This window comes from Sciurus vulgaris (assembly GCF_902686455.1).
Source record: "Sciurus vulgaris genome assembly, chromosome: 9".
NCBI classification, from domain to species: Eukaryota; Metazoa; Chordata; class Mammalia; order Rodentia; family Sciuridae; genus Sciurus; species Sciurus vulgaris.
In genome coordinates this window covers 80,380,777-80,401,352 of record NC_136469.1, presented here as the reverse complement: position 1 = coordinate 80,401,352, position 20,576 = coordinate 80,380,777, and the positions used below count along the sequence as shown (strand labels likewise).

At 35.6% G+C, this 20,576-nt stretch overlaps 1 protein-coding gene across 2 annotated transcripts in view; it reads right to left on the bottom strand.

Moving 5' to 3' along the window:
- LOC306669106 (anthrax toxin receptor 2) overlaps positions 1-20,576 on the bottom strand; it is a 146,735-nt gene that overhangs the window by 70,681 nt on the left and 55,478 nt on the right. For both annotated transcript variants that reach the window (XM_079152941.1, XM_079152942.1), the window contains exon 11: positions 9,795-9,890. In XM_079152941.1, coding sequence (XP_079009067.1) covers positions 9,795-9,890 — 96 coding nt within the window. The remainder of the gene's footprint in view (positions 1-9,794; positions 9,891-20,576) is intronic.

Here is a 20,576-nt window from a genome sequence, read left to right as displayed (position 1 = left end):
ATCTTATTCCAGAAAAGAAACTTAGGGTTGTGTTTTCCAATAACATGTGATTAATGTGATATATGACTGAATGCATGAAATTATAAATTTAAAGTGATTTTGAAGTTGAGGAAAGTATATTTTCTACATTATTAATAATGGAACTAAAGCCCATTCAATCCTCTACCTAAATGAAATTTCAATCTAATAAATTAAAAGATACAACCACAATCACAATAAATAAAAGAACCTGCAGGAACTGAACCAGTGCTAAGGCTCAACTGTGTACTATTCTGACTATTAAAGATAATCATTCTTTGTTGTGATTACCATATGGCACACACTCTATATTTCTCCTATTTTTGTAATAATCCTGTGCTTATCCCCATTTTAAATATAAAGACAGGAAGGCTCTAATTTCAATAATAATTTTCTGCAAGTACGTATGAGAAGAAAACAGAGAATTAGGACTCCAATCCAGGATCCAGGTCCATCTACCTTCAAACTCAGTTCAACTTCTGCCATGTGACATCCTTTTAAAATAAGATTTGGACTGCAAATTCAAAGTATGCAGAAGAAAAGGCCTAAGGTATTTGGAGCAGTTTTACTTATTAGGACGGAAGAATAGATGACACACAGATGATAGTGTATCAGAATCATATTTAATATATTTAATTATATTTAATGTTTATGATAATTGCATAAATTTATCACCATTTTACAAAAATATATTATGTTAACTAACATTCACAATATCATTCACCTATAAATGTTGGAATAGAAAATAAAATGGTTTTCCCGTGATGTTCTCTTTCCACTCTACCACACAGCCTCATAAGTAACAAAGAGGGTGAAAACGATCTGAAGTCATTTGGCCCAAAAGCCAAAAATGGCAAAAATCTATGCCCAACTGACACTCTACATTTCAGTAAAACTCCTTTGGGAGGAAAGGAAAACTAACTGTTGTCCAAATACATTTAAAATAACAGTCATGAGAATCCCTTTCTTATATTAAATAGTGCAAGAACACATTCATTTCAGAAAAGGATGTATTCATATGCACCATATTTTATGAGAATTTGCAGATTTTAAAAGGCATAATATTGCCTAGTTGCCAGGATTTTTTCCACTTAGCATCCTTCAGCTCTGTATTGAAAATTCTGGAAAACACTTTCACCACTTTATGAACCATATGCAGAGTTTGATTCTTCTCCAATTTTTTTTCATTTGTTATTATCATCATCAGGGAGGATTACATCTCATCTACTTAGCTGCTAGAATGAAGATTTCAGTTTGGAGGAAAGCCGATTTCTTAAAAAGAAAAAAAAAGTTAGCTGCTTCAGGCAACAGTCCTTTTGATCTGCTCATTAACACTTTTCAAATGTTCGAGTGATGTGGGCATTCTCTGCACTAGAAAATGTCAGCCCTGGAGCCTGCAGCCAGCTTGATGCAATCATATGTTCCAATATTCAGAAAAGAGTGAAAAGAACTGTCAACATTAAACTGCTTTAAATAAAAAAAAAAAAGAAAGAAAGCAGATACTGTACAATGACTGTAGACCAAGTAGTATTTCAGAACTAATTCATGCCAGTGACAAAAAGAAATGCCCAATTCAAAAAAAAAAAAAAAAAAAAAAAAAAAAAAGAAATGCCCAATTCAGCGGCAATGTCGTTTAAGTGCCCCAAAACCCACAGACAATAAAGTCTTAGTGTTTACAGGAATTCATTTAAAATAAATGTGAATCTTCCTCTCACACTCCCTTTTCTTGTGGATAAGATCGGAGGGCAAGCCTTTCTTCTGAAGTCCATAAAAAAAAAAAGTTCTCTTTTATTAGTATTTGGGAAGTCCTTTTATAATTCCACAAAGTTAGATGTTTTCAATATCCAGACCAAAATAACGGTCCAGGTTATCTCATCCTCCTTGGCAAATGATCAATCTTCAAAGAATCTTACTTTGAAGAAGCAAATAAGTGGCCAGAAATCTAGGCAATAAATACAATCTAAAATGCCAAATGAGACCTGGGAAGAACAGTATGAGAGTATATTCTGCCAGGAGTTAAGTAAAGGTGTTGCTGTCAAAGCAAATAAACTAAGACCCAGAAGAATTTGATACCCTGTTTCATAAATGATGCTCTGTTGGAAAACATTACCATGGAAGCAATACATCCTAACGTCACACTGTATTTCAAGGAGGCAACCAAACATAAATCATTTTAATTAATGGTGCAAGGAAGGCATATTAAAATTTAAATTACTTCTGTTTTATTGTGCATTCCAAAAAAAAAAAAAAAATCAGGCTCCTCTGAAAGTAACTCAATAAAGGCACTATGAGCCCTCCTCAACAATAAAAAACAAGTGCAATGTAGAAGCATTATTACTATTTAGAAAGAACAGCACAGCTGTTGCTGGCTAAAAAATGATTCTATAGAGCTCTAGTCAGATATATCCTCATCATGAAAGCTCAACTTACATATAAGCAAATTAAGCTTTAAAAAGATAACTTTTTAAGTTGTTTTCTAAATTTAAGATTCATGAGATCTTTCCGTTATGTTCTAAATGCACTATGGAAAAAAAATAAGTTTGCAGTTTTCCCTGGAGTGTGGATAACTTTGGCCAAGGTTACTAGAGCTAAGTAAACATTTATCATTTCCAGCATATTCAAGTATTTATTTGCAGTTGTATAATACACTCATTGACAACATTCCAGAAAGCCTTTGTTTGCCACCTCATTAGCCTTACATCTGTAATTCTGGTTTTCCCAAGTGATGCAACTATACAACTGTCATTTCTGTTATACTGATTAGTAAAACAAATCTGCCATGAACTTAACATATCCTCAAAAAGAAAAAAAGAGAAAACATCTCTATATTCTGATATCTCACTTATAATTCAGTACAAGGTAAGTTTTGTTCTGACCCACCTCCCTGTCCCCTTTTTTAATCTAAGGAAAAAAGAAGGATGCCGCCAATGTCTTTGGTTAGGAAAAGCAACCACAGAGGATGGGTGTGAGCATACTTGATGAGCAAGAGGTAGGCTCTTCAATAGGCAGTGAGAGAGAACATCATGCAAAAATGAGAAGATTCCTGCTCATGGAACAGTTTATAAATTTAACACAATCTATAATTCACTAATGGTAATGGTTGAAAATTCAAGTGTTCATAAGGGTTCTATCATTAAAATATTACTAGATGAAGTTTTCCAAAGATCATTGGTTTCAATTTCTATTTTTGCATAAAAAACAAGCACAGAGGGGACATTATCCACAACATCTTAAATAATTCTCTCTGTCTCATCATGAAAAATACTCATAGAAATGAATTAAAGGATATAAAATATTTTTTTAAAAGTCTCATATTAAAAGCATTTGGGTGACCAGGTATTGTACAACAAAGAGCTTTTCCTTTACCTCTTTGGCAGTCATTATTATGGACTCCTTTGCATAATAATTAAATTACATCAAATCTACAGGATTTAAAGGACTCCAATTATGGAGTAAAAACTGTTCTATAGAAATATATATGCCTACTTATTAATTAAATAATGAGGGTGTCACAATCCTAATTTTGAAGTAGTGATGCACGTAAAACATTTCACAAATATCTGAACTATAAATGTGATACAGGATATATATCTGTGATTACTATGGCCAACACAGTCCTCAGAATTGATAATACTTTTGTGGGCAGGGGACAACATTTGTGAATGAAGGAAATGATAAGATTCGGTTAGAAGTAAAAATAAAGATGTATTTTTTTCCATACAAGTTCATAATCCTCAGGTTAGAAATTCCTATGGGGGATTGGTAACAGCAACTAAACAAAAGTTAAATTGTTTCTACTTCAGAGTTTTATAATTAAGAAATTCTTATGCAGATGTATCTTAGTCTTTACTATATAGGATTACAAGGACCTTGTTTCCTACTGTATGTATAAGTAACAAATTTAAACAAAATTAGTGAAGATAATACAAAGAATAATTTTGTATCATAAATTCCTTTAAGCACAATATTTCTCTATAATGAACAGAATTTTCATTATAATGAGCAACAAGGTACCCTATTATGAACCTGACTTTCAGGTAAAGAGATATTAACTTTCTCAATTTTAAGAATTGATACAGTTCAAGATGTGTTCAATGAGAAGTATTTACTATGCAACATGTAACATAAACACAGGCTTACAATGATGATTAAAACATACAATCCTCTGCCTTCATGGAATTATTAATCTAAAGAGGATATAGTTTTATGCAAATATAATGTTATTATTTAATTATACTTAAGTAGCACCAAAAATGTACTATCTTACACTAGGCAATTTTGCTAGAATTTTGTTATAAATATTCTAGAAAGGAATGTTTCTGACTTTCAATTGTTTCTTGTTTTTAGGTCTCAAAGTCTTCAACTAACCAGGTACATGTTGTGACTCAATAGATACAGTATTTAATTAAATGTTAGAGTGCTTCATTTTTCTCTGCAGGGTAAAAATGCCTATCTCTAGCTTTCAAAGATTCAATGGTTCAATACCTAAATTTGAATGAAATTGTACTGGCTCATTCTTACAAGTAATATCACCCTGAGAAATCTGTCCACAGATCTCAGTTGTCAAAAGTCTTTATGCCAAATGTCACATATGCCTCGGACACTCTGAAAATCGTAAAGATGTTTCGTTCAAAAATTCCTTGTCACTTTGAAATGTGAGTAAATTCTTCTCAGTACACAAAGCATTATGCATACTTATTTGACAGTTATCCCCTCAAAATCAAAAAGGGTTAATCTAATTTTAATTTCCAAAACTTATAACCCTAAGTAATGATTTCCCAACACTAGAGAATAGTAGAAACATTCAAAAGATTAACTTCTTATTGCTGCTATAACAAATTATCACAAACCTGTGGCTTTAAACAACAGAAATTTATTTTCTTCCAGTTCTGGAAGTCAGGAATCTCAACTGAGTCTTACAGGACTGAAATCAGGTATTGGCAGAGCTGGTCCTTCTACAGACTCCCAGGATGAATTACCTGCCTCTGTCTCTTCCAGCTTCTGCTCACACTGGCATTCCCTGGCTGGTGACTGTGTCACTCCCAAGGCTGCCTCCCTGGACACACTGCCTTCTCCCCTCTATTGCCTCCTTCCGCTCTCTATCCCTCCTACACTTGTGATTGTATTTTGGGCCCCGTAGTCATCCTGGATAATCTCTACATCTCAAAACAATTTAGTTACCCTTTGGCCATATCAGGTGACATTCACAAGTTTCAGGGATTAAGATTTGGGTTTCTTCATTCATCTTACCTCAGGGACCTTTTCCAAACTGCAATAATCTCTGGAGATGTCTCACTCTACACACCCCTTCCTCTCAGGGAGAACCACCATTACTGGAAAACTGCCCACCACTGCTCAAAAGCCTCTTAGTTATTGAGGCAGAAAGAAAACCAAATAAGTCAAAACCCTGAGAATCACTGTCTAAAAGACAATAACATTGTCACCACTAAGCCATTGATTAAAACCTGTGAAACTTTTAAAAATATTTTTTAGATGTTAACAGACCTTTATTTTATTCATTTATTTATATGCAGTGCTGAGAATCAAACCCAGTGCCTCACACATACCAGTCAAGTGCTCTACCACTAAGCCACAACCCCAACCCCAAAACCGGTGAAATTTTAATCTGTAAACAATGAAAGATTCAACCATTTTATAAAATATGACTTAAACTTTCATATCTCAGTATTTGATAAAATATAAAATAATGGAATGAAGAACATGTGACAGACACGAGGCCTCTGTTCAGGATTTCTTCAGGCTCTCCATCTTGATAAGAATTCCTGGGCACATGATGCCCACAGAGGTGGGGAGCTGATAATTTCCAAATGTGCCCAAGAACAAACTCTTTGAGTTGGTTAGTCACATTTCAGTTGAATTCCCTCAGTTGAAAAATTAGATTCACATATTTGCTGCTAATACTTAAATATATTCAAATAAAAAGAAATCTGTATAACAACAAACTGAAGTAAATGCATTTCATTTTCCATTAAAAAGTTATTTTTCCGGGACTGGGGTTGTGGCTCAGTGGTAGAGCGCTTGCCTAGCATGTGTGAAGTACTGAATTCGATCCTCAGTACCACACAAAAAAATAAACAAATAAAATAAAGATATTGTGTCCATCTATTATTAAAAATATTAAAAAATGTTATTTTTCTGATAATGATAGACAAAGTCAAATTGATCCATAAAAATTTAATACTGCTGAGGATTATTTAAATGGCCATATTCTGATTTCAGCATTGCACAAATATATTCTCTAAAAGGAACAAAATAAATACCCCGCAATTGTACTACACCTTTTGAAATACTCAAGATCCTTTTTCACAAAACTATGATCCCACTTCCCCCTTCTTTTCTCAAATCCTCTTCATTCTTCTCCAGTCCACTTCCCTTCCAGCTTAAGATTCCAACTATCTGCACTTTGTTAGAGATACTTTACTTTGGACTGGGGATGTGGCTTAATGGTAGAGTGCTTGGCTAGTATGAGCAAATGCCTGGGTTAGATCCCCAGCAGAAGGTAACAAGCGGGGACGGGAGGAAAAAGGGGAAGGGAAGGAGGGAGGGAGGCAGAAAGGAAAAGAGAAAGGAAGAAAGCAGCCTTTGGCCATATCTAAGGTGCACCATTTGTCTCTGGTTTTCCACTTCTGTTTTTGAGAGAATTCAGTTGTGCACAGTCTTAATCTCCACCAGGACCAGAGCTCAGCACTGCTGTGGGCAGAGATCCTTTCAGATGATTGATGGTTTCTCATCATCCCTGGGATGAGTTCATACTTCCTACAAGACACAGGAAGCCCTCCCTCACTGGGTTCTCCTCAAAACCAAAACTACTTTTCACACAAGATCTCAGCCCAGCACGTTGTGAAGTATGCCAGAATAACTCATAACTTCACACGTGCTTCATAAAAATGTCCCTCATCAACTTCCACTGTCTTATTCAGCACTCAAAACTCAATTTGGGGTCATTTGCTCTGACCTGTTTTTCTAAAACACTTCTTTTGTGTTCTTACTGCTCTTTACACATCTTGCTATTGGGCACTTGTGACCCTCCCTTAAACTTACTTGCCCACATTTCTGTGTTTCTATGTGAAATGTGAATTTCCATATCATATCACAAACATTTGTGTGTGTATGTGTGGTACTTGGGATGGAACCCAAGAGAATTCTGACTCTGAGCTACAGCCCCAGCCTTTTTATTTTTTATTTTGAGATAGGTTCTCCCTAAGTTGTCCAGGTTGGTCTCAAACTTTCTATTTTCTTGCCTCTGTCTTTCAAATGGCTGGGATTACAGGCAGTGTCATTGCACTTGACTCACATACATTTTTGTATCCCCAATTCCTAGCACAGTAACTGGCACTAACAGATGATTAATACATATTTGGCAAGGGCTGAATGTAGAACTTTGCCTGTACTTTCTCCTTGCTTTTAAACCTACTTTAGACAACATTTGCTATGATTCATTTGCACCTAGGTATAAATATAAGTTCATACTCAGGACTGGCTACTTTTTTAATCTACATTCCTAAGTACAAAATAAAGATTGTTCTCTCAAATAAGTTCCAAAATTAATAAGCATTCATTCATGATGTTTCTGATAATAGGAAGCCTTGCTGACATCTTATTACACAATTAAAGGGACCTTTCTATGCATTGCATAAAGACAACTCCAAGATTTATAATCTGTAAGACCTCAGGGTTAGAAGGAATATAATCTTTCCATGATCTGATGATTGAATGCTCTCCATAATATCCAAAATGATGGCCAAAATCTGTATTCGAGAACATCTAAGTTCCTCCCAAGAAAGGGCATTTCAGTTTTTGCATGTACTTAAAAAAAAAAAAAAAAAAAAAAAAGTGTCATACTTCTGAGCCCTCTGGTCAACAGTAAATGAAATTGCAAAGTAATGAAGGGAGGAAACCACCACCGTAAAGTTTAAATTAAAAAACCAAGGAGCACAAATCACATTAGGGCACCTTTTTGCTTTTTAATTTGAGATTCAAGAATGCTAGCCCCCCTAAAATAGCCATATCTAGGATAATCAAGATTATAACAGGAAACTGTCTATGCATAAATTGCCATGGCAGGAAACTGATTAGTTCAGCAAAGAGACAGGATGCTTCTTGTCTCTAGTGTTGTCTGAGTTAATTCTATGCCTCCTCCATGGGCCCACTGCTCTGAGATAAAGAATTATAAAGTTGCCTCATGAAAGCAGACTGAAGTACAATTAATAATAAATGCAGGGGAGACACAAAGCACTGTCTGAAATTGCAAGGGAGCTGAAATCAGTCAGCAAAGGTGGGCGGGGTAGGGAGGGCAGATTAGAAATATCATGTAAAACACTACCATGATCTACAGACGATCAAGTTCTATATCATGTGCTTATATTAGAAGGAACACTCTCTAAATAAGTAGTAAGCATGCTTTGAAAGTAGGCTTCCTTGGCATGATCTTTTCTTTGGAACCTGAATAGTCTAAATTGAATTGCTTGAAGTGTGCTGAAATGTATGACTTAACATACTACCCTGTGATAGGCAGTATAATGCTTCCACAGAGATTTCAAAACTGAATTCCATGGTACTGTGAATAAATTACCTTACATGGTAAAAGGGATTTTGCAAGTGTGATTAAGAAGATTTGGGGAAACACAAATATTTTACTAGTTCATTCAATATTTACATTCATTGTACATGGGTAGTGTCTGATAGAGCACTCAAAAGCCTTAAGAATGTATTACTCATTTTGACCTTATGTTCAAGTAATGTGAAAAAATATAAATTAAAAGAAAAAAAAAAAGAATAATGAGATGGGAAATGATCCTGGATTATCCAAGTGTGTCCAACCTAATCACCTGTTTCCTTAAACATGGAGGGTCTTTGCCAGCTGGTTTAGAGTCAGAGGGAAATGTAAGTACAGAAGAATCATCAAGGAGCTAAATAGTGTTGGTTTTGAAGATGGAGAAAATAGTCCAGGAGGCAAGAAATGTGGATGGCCTCTTGAAGTTGGAAAACAGACTATAAATAGGCTCTACCCTAGAGGTACAGAAAGAAACGCAGCCCTGCTGACACCTTTCAGCCCAGTTAGGCCTAGTGAGACCCACGCCAAAGCTGTGATTACACACTGTTGGATAACGAATCTGAGTAGTTTTAAGTCACCAAGCATGTAGCAATTTGTTACATCAGCAATGGAGAGTGAAGACAAACCTATATTTCTTCCTAGCGTTTATGTAAACATGAAAAATGACACAAATTGAAACCACCTGTCGTTACTCCAAAAGTGACTGTTTAACAGATACTTCAACATCTGCACTTGACTTATTTCTAATATGTTTTTCTGTGGGAAAACAAAAAATCCTGAAATAGTAGATTCTTCAAAACGGAAACAAAAGATTCATAAGCACTTAAAAAAAAAAAACATTATCAACTGCTCGCCATGAATTCAACAGAAAACACATCATTCCATTAACTTAAATTTTTCTTGTACTTGAGTGGAAACACCTTTTATCCCAACTATTTTCCTACATTTCTCAAAGCTTTTTTCTATGAACCTGATTTTGAGACACTTTTTAGATGATGTTTTATAATAGATGTTGTTGTGCATGCTTTCCCGAATCTGTTATAGCAGTAAAATGATTAAAATTCAAGTAACTAATTGAAACTGCTGTTGTTGGACAATGAGGCATTCATTCATATTTCAAGCCTATTTTATTTATGACTTTACATCTTGCTGAATAAAAAATAAACAAAAAAGAGTAGAATTGCAAATCCTTCTTACTCACCACTTTGCAGCAAAGGGGCCAAAACCACCACATCAAACCGATGCCCAAGAGTAACAGTAACACCAAAATAGCAATGATGGCTGCAATCCCATTAGACTAAAGTAGATGAAAGACAAAAACAAAGCTTAGGTCAGCAAAGACAAAGTCAGCAAAGCTTAGGGTCAAATCCCACATGCATATTTTTTTAAGGAAATACTAGAAAATAATACAGGAAACATAATAATGTCAAACCAGATTTCAGTTATATCCCTTTAAATTCTAGAAGTTCCTTTATTTTTTATTTAAAACAGGTTATCTTGGGATAGGATATAATAAAAAATATAATAAATATTATATTATAATAAATTTATAAATAATAAATAATAAATTTAATAATAAATAAATAATTTTATTTATAAATAAATATTATATTATATTATAATAAAATATAATAAAAATATAATATAAAATCTTCCAAACTGCTTCAGACTGTTTTAAAATGTCTTAAAGGAATGTAGGAAAAATCACTATTTGGGGTTAGACAAATGGTCCCTATCTTTCGTGTCAAGGTAAGGATGATTTTGATTCAAGCATGATTACTCTTAAGTAGAATTTCCCAGACTGTATAATGGTGTAACATCATTTACTTTGCATATTTAAAATGATAAGACAACATGCATATTTAAAAATCACCAACTAGATTTCAAGTGAACAGCAGCAGCTCTTGCGGGCAAATGGCTGATACATAGCAACGCAGATCAGATAATCTCTGATCACGGTTCAAGTACTGTCTGCATAAGAACCACACTAGTATTCTTTCACTTCCTGACTGCCAAGCTCCTCTGACCTCAAGGCACCTGCTTTAGACTCTGCATCCAATTCTTTCATGCTAACAACCACCTATTCATCCTACAGTGTCCAGGTAATGTTACTTCTTTGGGAGGTCTTCCTTCAACCCTCTGGCTAGAAAGTACCCCTTCTAATTGTACAGCTCATATTTATCAATATTTTAATCTTCAGCACTTTTTTATGATATAATTATTAAGATTTATGACTATTTTTTCATTTCTTTTTTCTGCCAAGATTCATTGTATGCTAGAAAATCACAGGCTATGTCTAATCAACTTGCCTTTTTATACTCCAGGCCTGGCATTTAATGACTATTAACTGAGAGAAGGAACCCCAAAGAAATAAGATTCCAAACTGCACAGATGCCAAAAAGAGTGTAAATGCTTTTACTTTATGAGTGCAACTTTCAAGATAGAGACAGTTTACAAAGGAAGAACAGTGTCTCTTTACTACTCTGTGGAATTGCCAGTAATACTGTTTTGCTTTAGTATGGTTTTGGCTTTCAGGGTTTTTTGTTGGTTTTGTTGTTTTGTTTTGTTTTAGGAAAAAGGATCTGGGGATGAACAAAAAGAAAAGGAGAGAAAAAGAGAAATATTTTTATAAAAATTTCAGGGAAATATCTAAGTGTTCTGGTCTTAAGACCAAAGAAAACAATCCAGAATATATATCTGGTTACTTAGGAAAATATCCACAGTGCATTCTTCAACAGAAATCTAAATATTCATGAACAAATCAAGTGATTCTCCATAGGCTTAATTGTATTAAAATTTAAAATCTAGGCAAACAGGAATGTAACAGGAAACGAATGCCATAGAAACAAAGGGAAAACTGTGATGTGCTACAGGAGAAATTTGTAAATTCTAGACCTCATCTTCAAATACCAGGTCTTATGAAGATGACTTCAGTCCCTGATTGTTCATGTGCAGAAGGAACGAAGCATTCCCCACGAGCCCTTTCCTGCCTTGACGACCCAGGCACAGTACTCATAGAAACAGCTATTTGGCTGTGCTGCATGACTTTCAAAAAAGTTGTGAACATTTGGTTTCCCCTTTCTTAGAATTTGCACTTTTGTTTTCATAAATAAGGACACACAACTAGAGGCAATGAATCTGCTAAAATTTAGTGATTAGCTCGTTTTTTCTATACAGGTGTCATGAACGAGATAGAAAATTGTGCCACTAGTTGAAATATTATGTAGCTGGGATGACCCTGAGAGATACTTAAAATTCTTGATTTTCCCTCAAAATAAAATGCCTGTATTAGTAGGATTGACAAAACACTATGTGCCTCCAGATGCACATACATATTATGACAATATTATCACCTTTGCTGATACTATAGCCTTATCTCAAAAAAATTTAAAATTAAAATATGCACATTCGAGACCTACAGAACTGATCTTTATTATATTTAAGTTGAGAATGATGGAAAATAAAGCAAGAGGAAGCCCATAATTTAATGATATCTAACCTTGTTATATATGTCTGAGATATGCCTCCTGATTGCACCCATCCCAGACATTAGCTCAGTTAACTGGATACAATTTGGGCTTTCCCATTTCCTTTGTTTTGATTACCAGAGGCATTATCAGAGCAAAGAATATGTTAGACATAAAAGGGAAATAATTTCATTGTTCACAAAACTTCATAAACAAATTAAGGAAAGGCCAAGCACGTCAACTTTAGGCCTGTGTACAGCTACCATACTACAAACTGTAGACTAAGAAGCCAGATGAAGCCAGACTAAGGAGCTAGATAAAATTACATCCAGATCTGTGTCATGGGAAGAAACTAGAAACTTCTCACTTTTACATAGGCATGTGTCTCTTTTGATAGAACGCAGGTCAAAAAATAAATCCTAATAAACATTTAGAGCAAGAATGTCATTTTTCTTAAACTAAATGGAACAAATATATGTGACAGGAAGTTAAAAATATTTTTCATTCATTCAAAAAATATTTGATGACTTTCACTACATACCAGCAAGCTAAACAGGTACCAGGGAAAATACTCATGAAGCCCACTGAAGAGAAAGAAACTTTGAACAAAAGTGTGAGCAGTGTGAGAACCTGTAAAAATGGAAACTAACCTAGCGTAAGACTCTGAGAGGATCTCTTGAGGACGCGTGAAGGGACAGGGAGGAATGCAGGCAGAATTAATGGCTCTTGTAAGATTAGAGGAAGACCACTCTGTCTGGAGCATGGAGTTAGAGTGAGCTGGGTGACACCAGAGGCGGTTGAAGAAAAGAAGTCAAACATAAACCGCTGAAAAGCTGTGGTTATTACAGAGAGAACTGGCCATTGTTGAATTAAAAGTCATTTATTAGATGAACCTCCAATGGATCATTTGTTGCGTTAATTCTTCCAAAAAGGAATTCTGAACAAGTAGCATTTTCAGATATCTATGAAGACTTGGGTACGAAAGTTAGCTGCAGAATGCAGCCTGAGACTCAGCACCTAGATGCCAGTCAAAATCCTCTAAGTATTCTACAGGGACAAAGCAGAACCTCAAGCTTGATGTTAGGACAGAAGAAACCAATTTTCTAGTTACCCAAACACATTGTTTTTTAACTTTATCTGCATCTGATTTCCTTTTTTATTTTTTTTCATTAATATACAATCAAAAACTGAAATCCTCCTAAGAGAATTATAGAAGTATAAAAACAAATTGGGGCCACTACTGTATTTGCAAAGTAATGACAGAAATGAGGACTCACTAGAAGTTTCAAAATTGCATAAGTAACGAGTGATCAATCTAGAAAATAATTTAGTCATAGTAACCCCATTAGAATAAAACAGGCACAGAAGAGGGGAAATTGGTGTCTACAATTTTGTTACTAGGAACTTAGAGTTAGGGGAAGAACAACGAGTTATGGAACGGGTGATAAAGTTATTTACTGGATTCTTTGGAATATTCTATGTCAGGTGTTAGTACACTATAGCTCAAGGGCTAAATCAAGTTCATCTATTTCATAAGACCTCTTCCAGCTAAGAATTTTTTTGGCATTATTACATAGCTGAAAAAAATCAAAAGAAGTATATGCCACATGAAATTCAAATTTTGTTGTACACAGCTTTATTGAACATATCCATAGCTGTTTCTTTGCAAAATGTCTACGACTGCTTTTGTACTCTAATGGTAGAGTTGAGTTGGTTATGACAGAGAGCAGACACCCTGCAAAACCTGCAGTATTTACTATCTGACTTTTTACAGGAAAAGTTTGCTGACCCTGTGCTAGATAAATCAATTTTGAAGCTGATAAAAAAAAAAAAAAAAAAAAAAAAAAAAAAATGGCAGATTGTGCAAGTGTTTGTTCAAGGGGGAAAAATAGATTTGGGTTCGATTTTCAGTTCTAGCATTTACTAGATTGTGAAACTGGGCAAAAAAATATGACCTTTCAGAACTTCCAAGCTCCAAGCAAACTTTCTCCCAGGAACAGTAACAGTAAGAGCTAAAATCAGCAGAAGCTATGGTTTTGAAGCCATGCGCCCCTCGGAGGGGTTGGTCCACCTAATGGGAGTACCTGCTAGTGTGTTTGTAAATGTGCACTAAGGATTGGAGTGGCTCTCTGCTCTCTGTTCCTCGTTTTCCTCATCTGTAAAATTAGCTTACTAGTAACAACCTCCTCTTGGATTGTGAGTATTAAATGAAGCCAGAAAGTGCTTAGCACATGTACACTAGTGCTTAGCACACTGTCCAGTACCCAATCTGTGCCCAGAGAACAGGCTCTTGATATTATTAGTCCAAAAGGGTCATAAAAGAGCAATAGATCCAAGAGGGAAAAAAGACATTTTCACTGTATTTTTTAAGACAGAGATACATTTAAAAGACTGAGAAGAGCCAGGCAAGGTGACATGCCTGTAATCACAGTGTCTTGGGAGACTAAGGATCACAAGTTCAAGCCAGCCTCAGCAACTTAACAAGACCTTGTCTCAAAAATAAAATATAAAAAGGGTTGAGGATGTGGCTTAGTGGTTAAGCACCCCTGGGTTCAAACCCTGGTACCAAATAAAAAAAAAAAAAAGAGGCAGACTGAGAAGAGATGACAGGAAAGGATTGTTTAGAAACAAACCCTCCTCAGACTCCCATCTTCAATCTCTTAAACATAAAGCTTAGTTTCCCTACTTTTAAACTACATATACAGCAAATTTCATTCATTCATTTAGCAAATAATTTTGAGGCACGTGCCCTGTGTAAGAATCACGTGTAAGAAGATGCTAAGACAAGGAGCAGTTGATGAGCAAGGTTGGGAGGAAAAAAAATGGAGATCAGAGCCCTGCTTGCCCTTTAACAGGACTGCACCACAGATGCTCTGGAGCAGATAACGGGTCTTTTTGTTTGTGGGATTTTCACAAGAACTAATCAATCACTAGACTAAGGGTGTTTTATTTTGTTTGGTTTTTGAATACCTGCGAAAATCAAAAGCATCATCCTCGTGAGAAGCAATATTGCTAACTGCATTTCACCCAATCACCGTATCTGAATATGCCTCAAAATCTGAACTTTGCCCAATATTTATCATAAGATTACCCACTATCTCTTCTATTGTGACTAGAGATTTAATGCAAACATCAGCAGGTTCACTGCATCATCTCAGGTCTCACTTTCCATCTATAAAATGGTAATATTACTGACACATACCACAGGTATTTGAGGTGAATATAAAATATGGTTAAATCTAATGAAAAAAAGTTTCTATAACTAACGTCAATATGATAAAGTGAATTACAATATCTTATTATCCTTAAATCATCACTGTAATAATAAAAATCACACAGAAGGCAGGCTTTAGACCCTCAAGTGAGGCTGAGGGAGGGAGGTCGCTGGTGACTCCTCAAACCTTTTCTCAGTCCTGGTCTCAGTTACCTCACCCAGAAACCTACTTCTGCCTTCTCTTTAAGTTGAGATTCTGTCTTCCTTGTCTTTTCTATTTGGTACATGTTCTGGTTTTTCCATGTCTTGAGTTGTTCCTTCTCTCTCATTTCCTCATTTATTCTACCAGCCAAGATAAACTTACCTGTCCCCTCAGCCTGATTGATTTTTAAACTTCAATCTGATCAGATTTATTCCTGACTGTGGACTTGGGATCTTCCTTTTCCAAAAGAACCTTACTTTAGAAAACTTGTATTTGCAAGTTTGAAATGCTTATGAATCTCCTAAAAAGCCTCTGAAAGGCAGGGACAGTGGTGCACGCCTGTAATGCCAGTGACTCAGGAGACTGAGACAGGAGAATTTCAAGTTCAAGGTCAGATTCAGCAACTTAGAGCAGCCCTCAGCAACTTAGTGAGACCCTGTTTCAAAATTAAAAAGTAAAAAAGGCTGCAGGATGGAGCTCAGTGGTAAAGTGCCCCTGGGATAAATTCCCAGTACCAAAAAAAAAAAAAAAAAAAAAAAAAAAAAAAAAGGCATCTTGCCAGTTTTAGATGGTGTAGGGATGTTTTTCTTAGGACCTGGGAGCCACTCCTTTGAAAAGTCATCAAGGAAGATGGAGCCCACCTCAGTGGAGGCAGAAGGGTAGGAGTCTGTAACACCAGTAGGCACCTTGCTCTACATTTCAGCACTATCTCCTGTCAGGAAGGTAGCAGAAAACTTACTTGTTCTTTAAGTAAAACTAATTAGCCCAGAGGTTGCCTACAATTTCCCCCACCAGAGCTATTAAAAATTCTTCAGTCCTTGGCTTCAGCAAAGTTCCATTTAATCTCTCTTCCCTCTTCTGGAATAATATCTCCCTTGACTGCTTCCTTTTGCCCAGTACAATTTATCTTTGACACTACATATCCCTCCTATTTCAAAATTTCATTAATTCTAATTTCTCCCATTTATCTTCCTTTTCCTTTCCCCCAAAACACTAAAACATACATGTTGATCTCCAGTCCTGATGCCTCTCCGAGAATTGAGTTGTATCTACAGTTACCCATTGGATATTGCCAACCTTACTAATCCAGCATGTACACAATAAAAATTCTCTTCATCTCAAGATCACTTTTTTTTAGATGTTTCCAAAGGTAGATCATTCTTACATACCATGAGATTCAATATTTTAGAATCAGGCATTCCTTTCCAAGCCAGTAAGACATTTTATAATATATATTTCTTCATTAATACAACTTCCACTATTATTTCTAGTACTCTTTCTACCACCATAACTCAGAACCCGGAGTTTTATGCCTAAATTCCAGCATTTGTCTCCTAAAAGCATTTTTTTTTTTTCCTGTGCCTTGTTTACTTTCCATTCTAATTTTCTTACAGGCCGCTACTAATGGAATTTTCTCAAAATGGAATGTTGCCATCACATTCATGTCTGAAATCTTTTTAAAAGACACTATTATCTACTACAGTCAGACTTTATGACTTCTCAAGCCAGTAAAACCTTTAATTTTTTTTTTTTAAATGGAGGTTCTTAAAGAGGCTTACTAGTTAAGAATTCTGCCAAATACACAAGGAGAGAGAGGAAGAGGAATGTGGGGGAAAGGAGAAGAGGATAGAATGAAGAAAGAGAGGAAAGGAGGTAGAAAAAAATAAGGGAAGGAAAGAAGAAAGGAAGGTTGAGATTGATAAATTACTATGGTTATAAAATCTGAATCAATTGTTGAAGAGGCTATCTTTTCTCCATTGCATATTTTTGGCACCTTTGTCTAGTATGAGAAAATTTTATTTATTTGGGTTTGTGTCCATGTCCTCTATTCTGTACCATTGATCTACCTGTCTATTTTGGTACCAATACCATGCCATTTTTGTTACTATTGCTTTGTAGTATAGTTGAAATTCTGATATTGCAATACCCCCTGCTTTACTCTTCCTGCTAAGGATTGCTTTAGCTATTCTGGGTTTCTTAGTCTTCCAGATGTATTTCATGATTGCTTGCTCTATTTCTGTAAGGTACATCATTGGGATTTTAATTGGAATTGCATTGAATCTGGATAGCACTTTAGGTAGTATGGCCATTTTGACAATATTAATTCTGCCTATCCAAGAACATGGAAGATCTTTCCATCTTCTAAGGTTTTCTTTAATTTCTTTCTTAGTGTTCTGTAGTTCTCATTGTAGAGGTCTTTCACCTCTTTTGTTAGATTGATTCCCAAGTATTTTTTTTTTTTTGGAGGCTATTGTGAATGGGGTAGTTTTCCTAATTTCTCTTTCCAAATATTCATCACTTATGTATAAAAATCCATTAGATTTATGAGCATTGATCTTATATCCTGCTACTTTACTGAATTCACTTATGAGTTCTAAAAGTTTTCTGGTGGAATTTCCTGGTTCCTTTAAGTATATAATCATGTCATCAGCGAACAGGGATAGTTTGAGTTCTTCTGTTCCAATTTATATCCCTTTAATTTCTTTGGTTTCTCTAATTGCTCTGGCTGAAGTCTCAAGAAGGATGTTGAATAGAAGTGGTGAAAGGGGGCATCCCTGCCTTGTTCCAGTTTTTAGGGGGAATGCTTTCAGTTTTTCACCATTTAGAATGATATTGGCCATGGGCTTAGCATAGATGGCCTTTACAATGTTAAGGAATATTCCCACTACCCTGATTTTTTCTAGTATTTTGAGCATGAAGGGGTGCTGTATTTTATCAAATGCTTTTTCTGCATCTATTGAAATAATCATGTGAAAATTGGAAATCCATATGCAGCAGAATGAAACTAAACCCCTATTCTTCACCGTGCACAAAACTCAACTCAAAATGGATGAAGGACTTTGGAATCAGACCAGAGACCCTGCATATGAAGAAGGAAAAAGTAGGTCCAAATCTTCAACATGTTGGCTTAGGATCAGACTTCCTCAACAGGACTCCCATAGCACAAGAAATAAAAGCAAGAATCAATAACTGGGATAGATTCAAACTAAAAAGCTTTCTCTCAGCAAAGGAAACTATCAGCAATGTGAAGAAAGAGCCTACAGAGTGAGAGAAAATCTTTGCCAATCATACTTCAGATAGAGCACTAATCTCCAGAATCTATAAAGAACTCAAAAAACTCTACACCAAGAATACAAATAACCCAATCAACAAATGGGCTAAGGAAATAAACAGACGCTTCTCAGAAGAAGATCTACAAGCAATCAACAGACATGAAAAAATGTTCAACATCTCTAGTAATAAGAGAAATGCAAATCAAAACCACCCTAAGATTCCATCTCATCCCAATTAGAATGGCGATTATCAAGAATACAAGCAACAGGTGTTGGCGAGGATGTGGGGAAAAAGGCACACTCATACATTGCTGGTGGGGCTGCAAATTAGTACAGCCACTCTGGAAAGCAGTGTGGAGATTCCTTAGAAAACTTGGAATGGAACCACCATTTGACCCAGCTATCCCACTCCTTGGCCTATACCCAAAGGACTTAAAATCAGCATACTGCAGAGATGCAGCCACAACAATGTTCATAGCTGCTCAATTCACAATAGCCAGATTGTGGAACCAACCTAGATGTCCTTCAAATGATGAATGGATAAAGAAACTGTGGTATATATATATATATATATATATATATATATATATATATATATATACAATGGAATATTACTCAGTCATAAAGAATAATAAAATTATGGTATTTGCAGGCAAATGGATGAAATTGGAGAATATCATGCTAAGTGAGATAAGCCAATCTCAAAAATCCAAAGGACAAATGATCTCCCTGATCAGTGGATGATGACACAAAGTGGGGGATGGGAAGGAGGTAAGAATGAAGGAAAGAGGAACTGTATAGAGGGAAAAGAGGGGTGGGGGGGAATAACAGAATGAATCAAACACTATTATCCTATGTAAAAGTATGACTACACAAATGGTATGCCTTTACTTCATGTACGAACAGAGAAACAGTATGTATCCCATTTGTGTACAATAAAAATAAATTTAAAAAAATAAAAATAAAACTTGAATCAAAGGATATTTTAAAATTGGATGAAGAAAAATTTTAGAATAAAGAATTCTTTCACATTGAGTAAATCCAGCTTTAAGGAATTTTTTTTTTTTTTATTTAATTTCAGCATTGACATTTCTGAAGAGTCAAGTTTGGGTACTACAGGCTTGTAGAATGCTGTCCAAACTCTGTGTGGTATTTTAGATTACTGATAATCTGGTCTAAATTTCCTATTTGCAATTTTTCCCTCCACTTATTTCCACTCGGACCAAATATATCTGTTCTCAATTCTTCAAAACACACCTCATTTGTTCTTTCTCTGTAACGTGCTTCCTGCCCTCTCTCCTTACCTATATCCTGTCCCTTTAAGATCCAGTTTGTCTTGCTTCCTCCATAAAACTAAAATTTTTCCCTGGTACTCTTCCTTTTTCTGCTTTAACCTCCTAAAAGTCACTTGCTTCCCCCAATAAACATCATGTGGTATGTTGTTGCCTATTTTATTCCGTCCACTGTCAATAACTCCCAAGATTGTACCTCCAATCTGGACCCCCCTCTAGAGCATCGTTGTACATTCAGGGACCTCTCTCCCATTTCCACCTAGCTGTCTTATACATATCTGTCACTCAACAGTACCAAAATGAAACCCCCTCATCTTCCAGAAACTGCCTCTATCTGATGGCAATTCATCCTTCTGGCTGCAAGCAAAAAAAAAAAAAAAAAAAGCTTAGTATTATTCTATCTCTCCTCCCAGTTCTTGGATTACTAAAGAGGCCACAGAATTGAGCTCAATGTTTCCATTTTGCCCCCACCAGTAAAGGCCAGAGTGATCCTTTTAAAGTGTTAATTCAAATCCTTTTAAATCATACTTCCCTGTTTCCCTGGAGAAAGTTCAACTCCTTATAATGACTCATTTCCCCACATGTTCTGCACCCTCCCAGCGTCTCTCCTCCTCATCATGAGTGTCCTACTCTCTTCCTACCATCTCCACTCCAGCACACTTATCACCTCGCTCGTCTTTAAACTTGCCAGACACTGTCCCACATCAGACTTGGTTCTAGATGCTCTGTCTGTCTGTGTGGAACATTCTTCCATC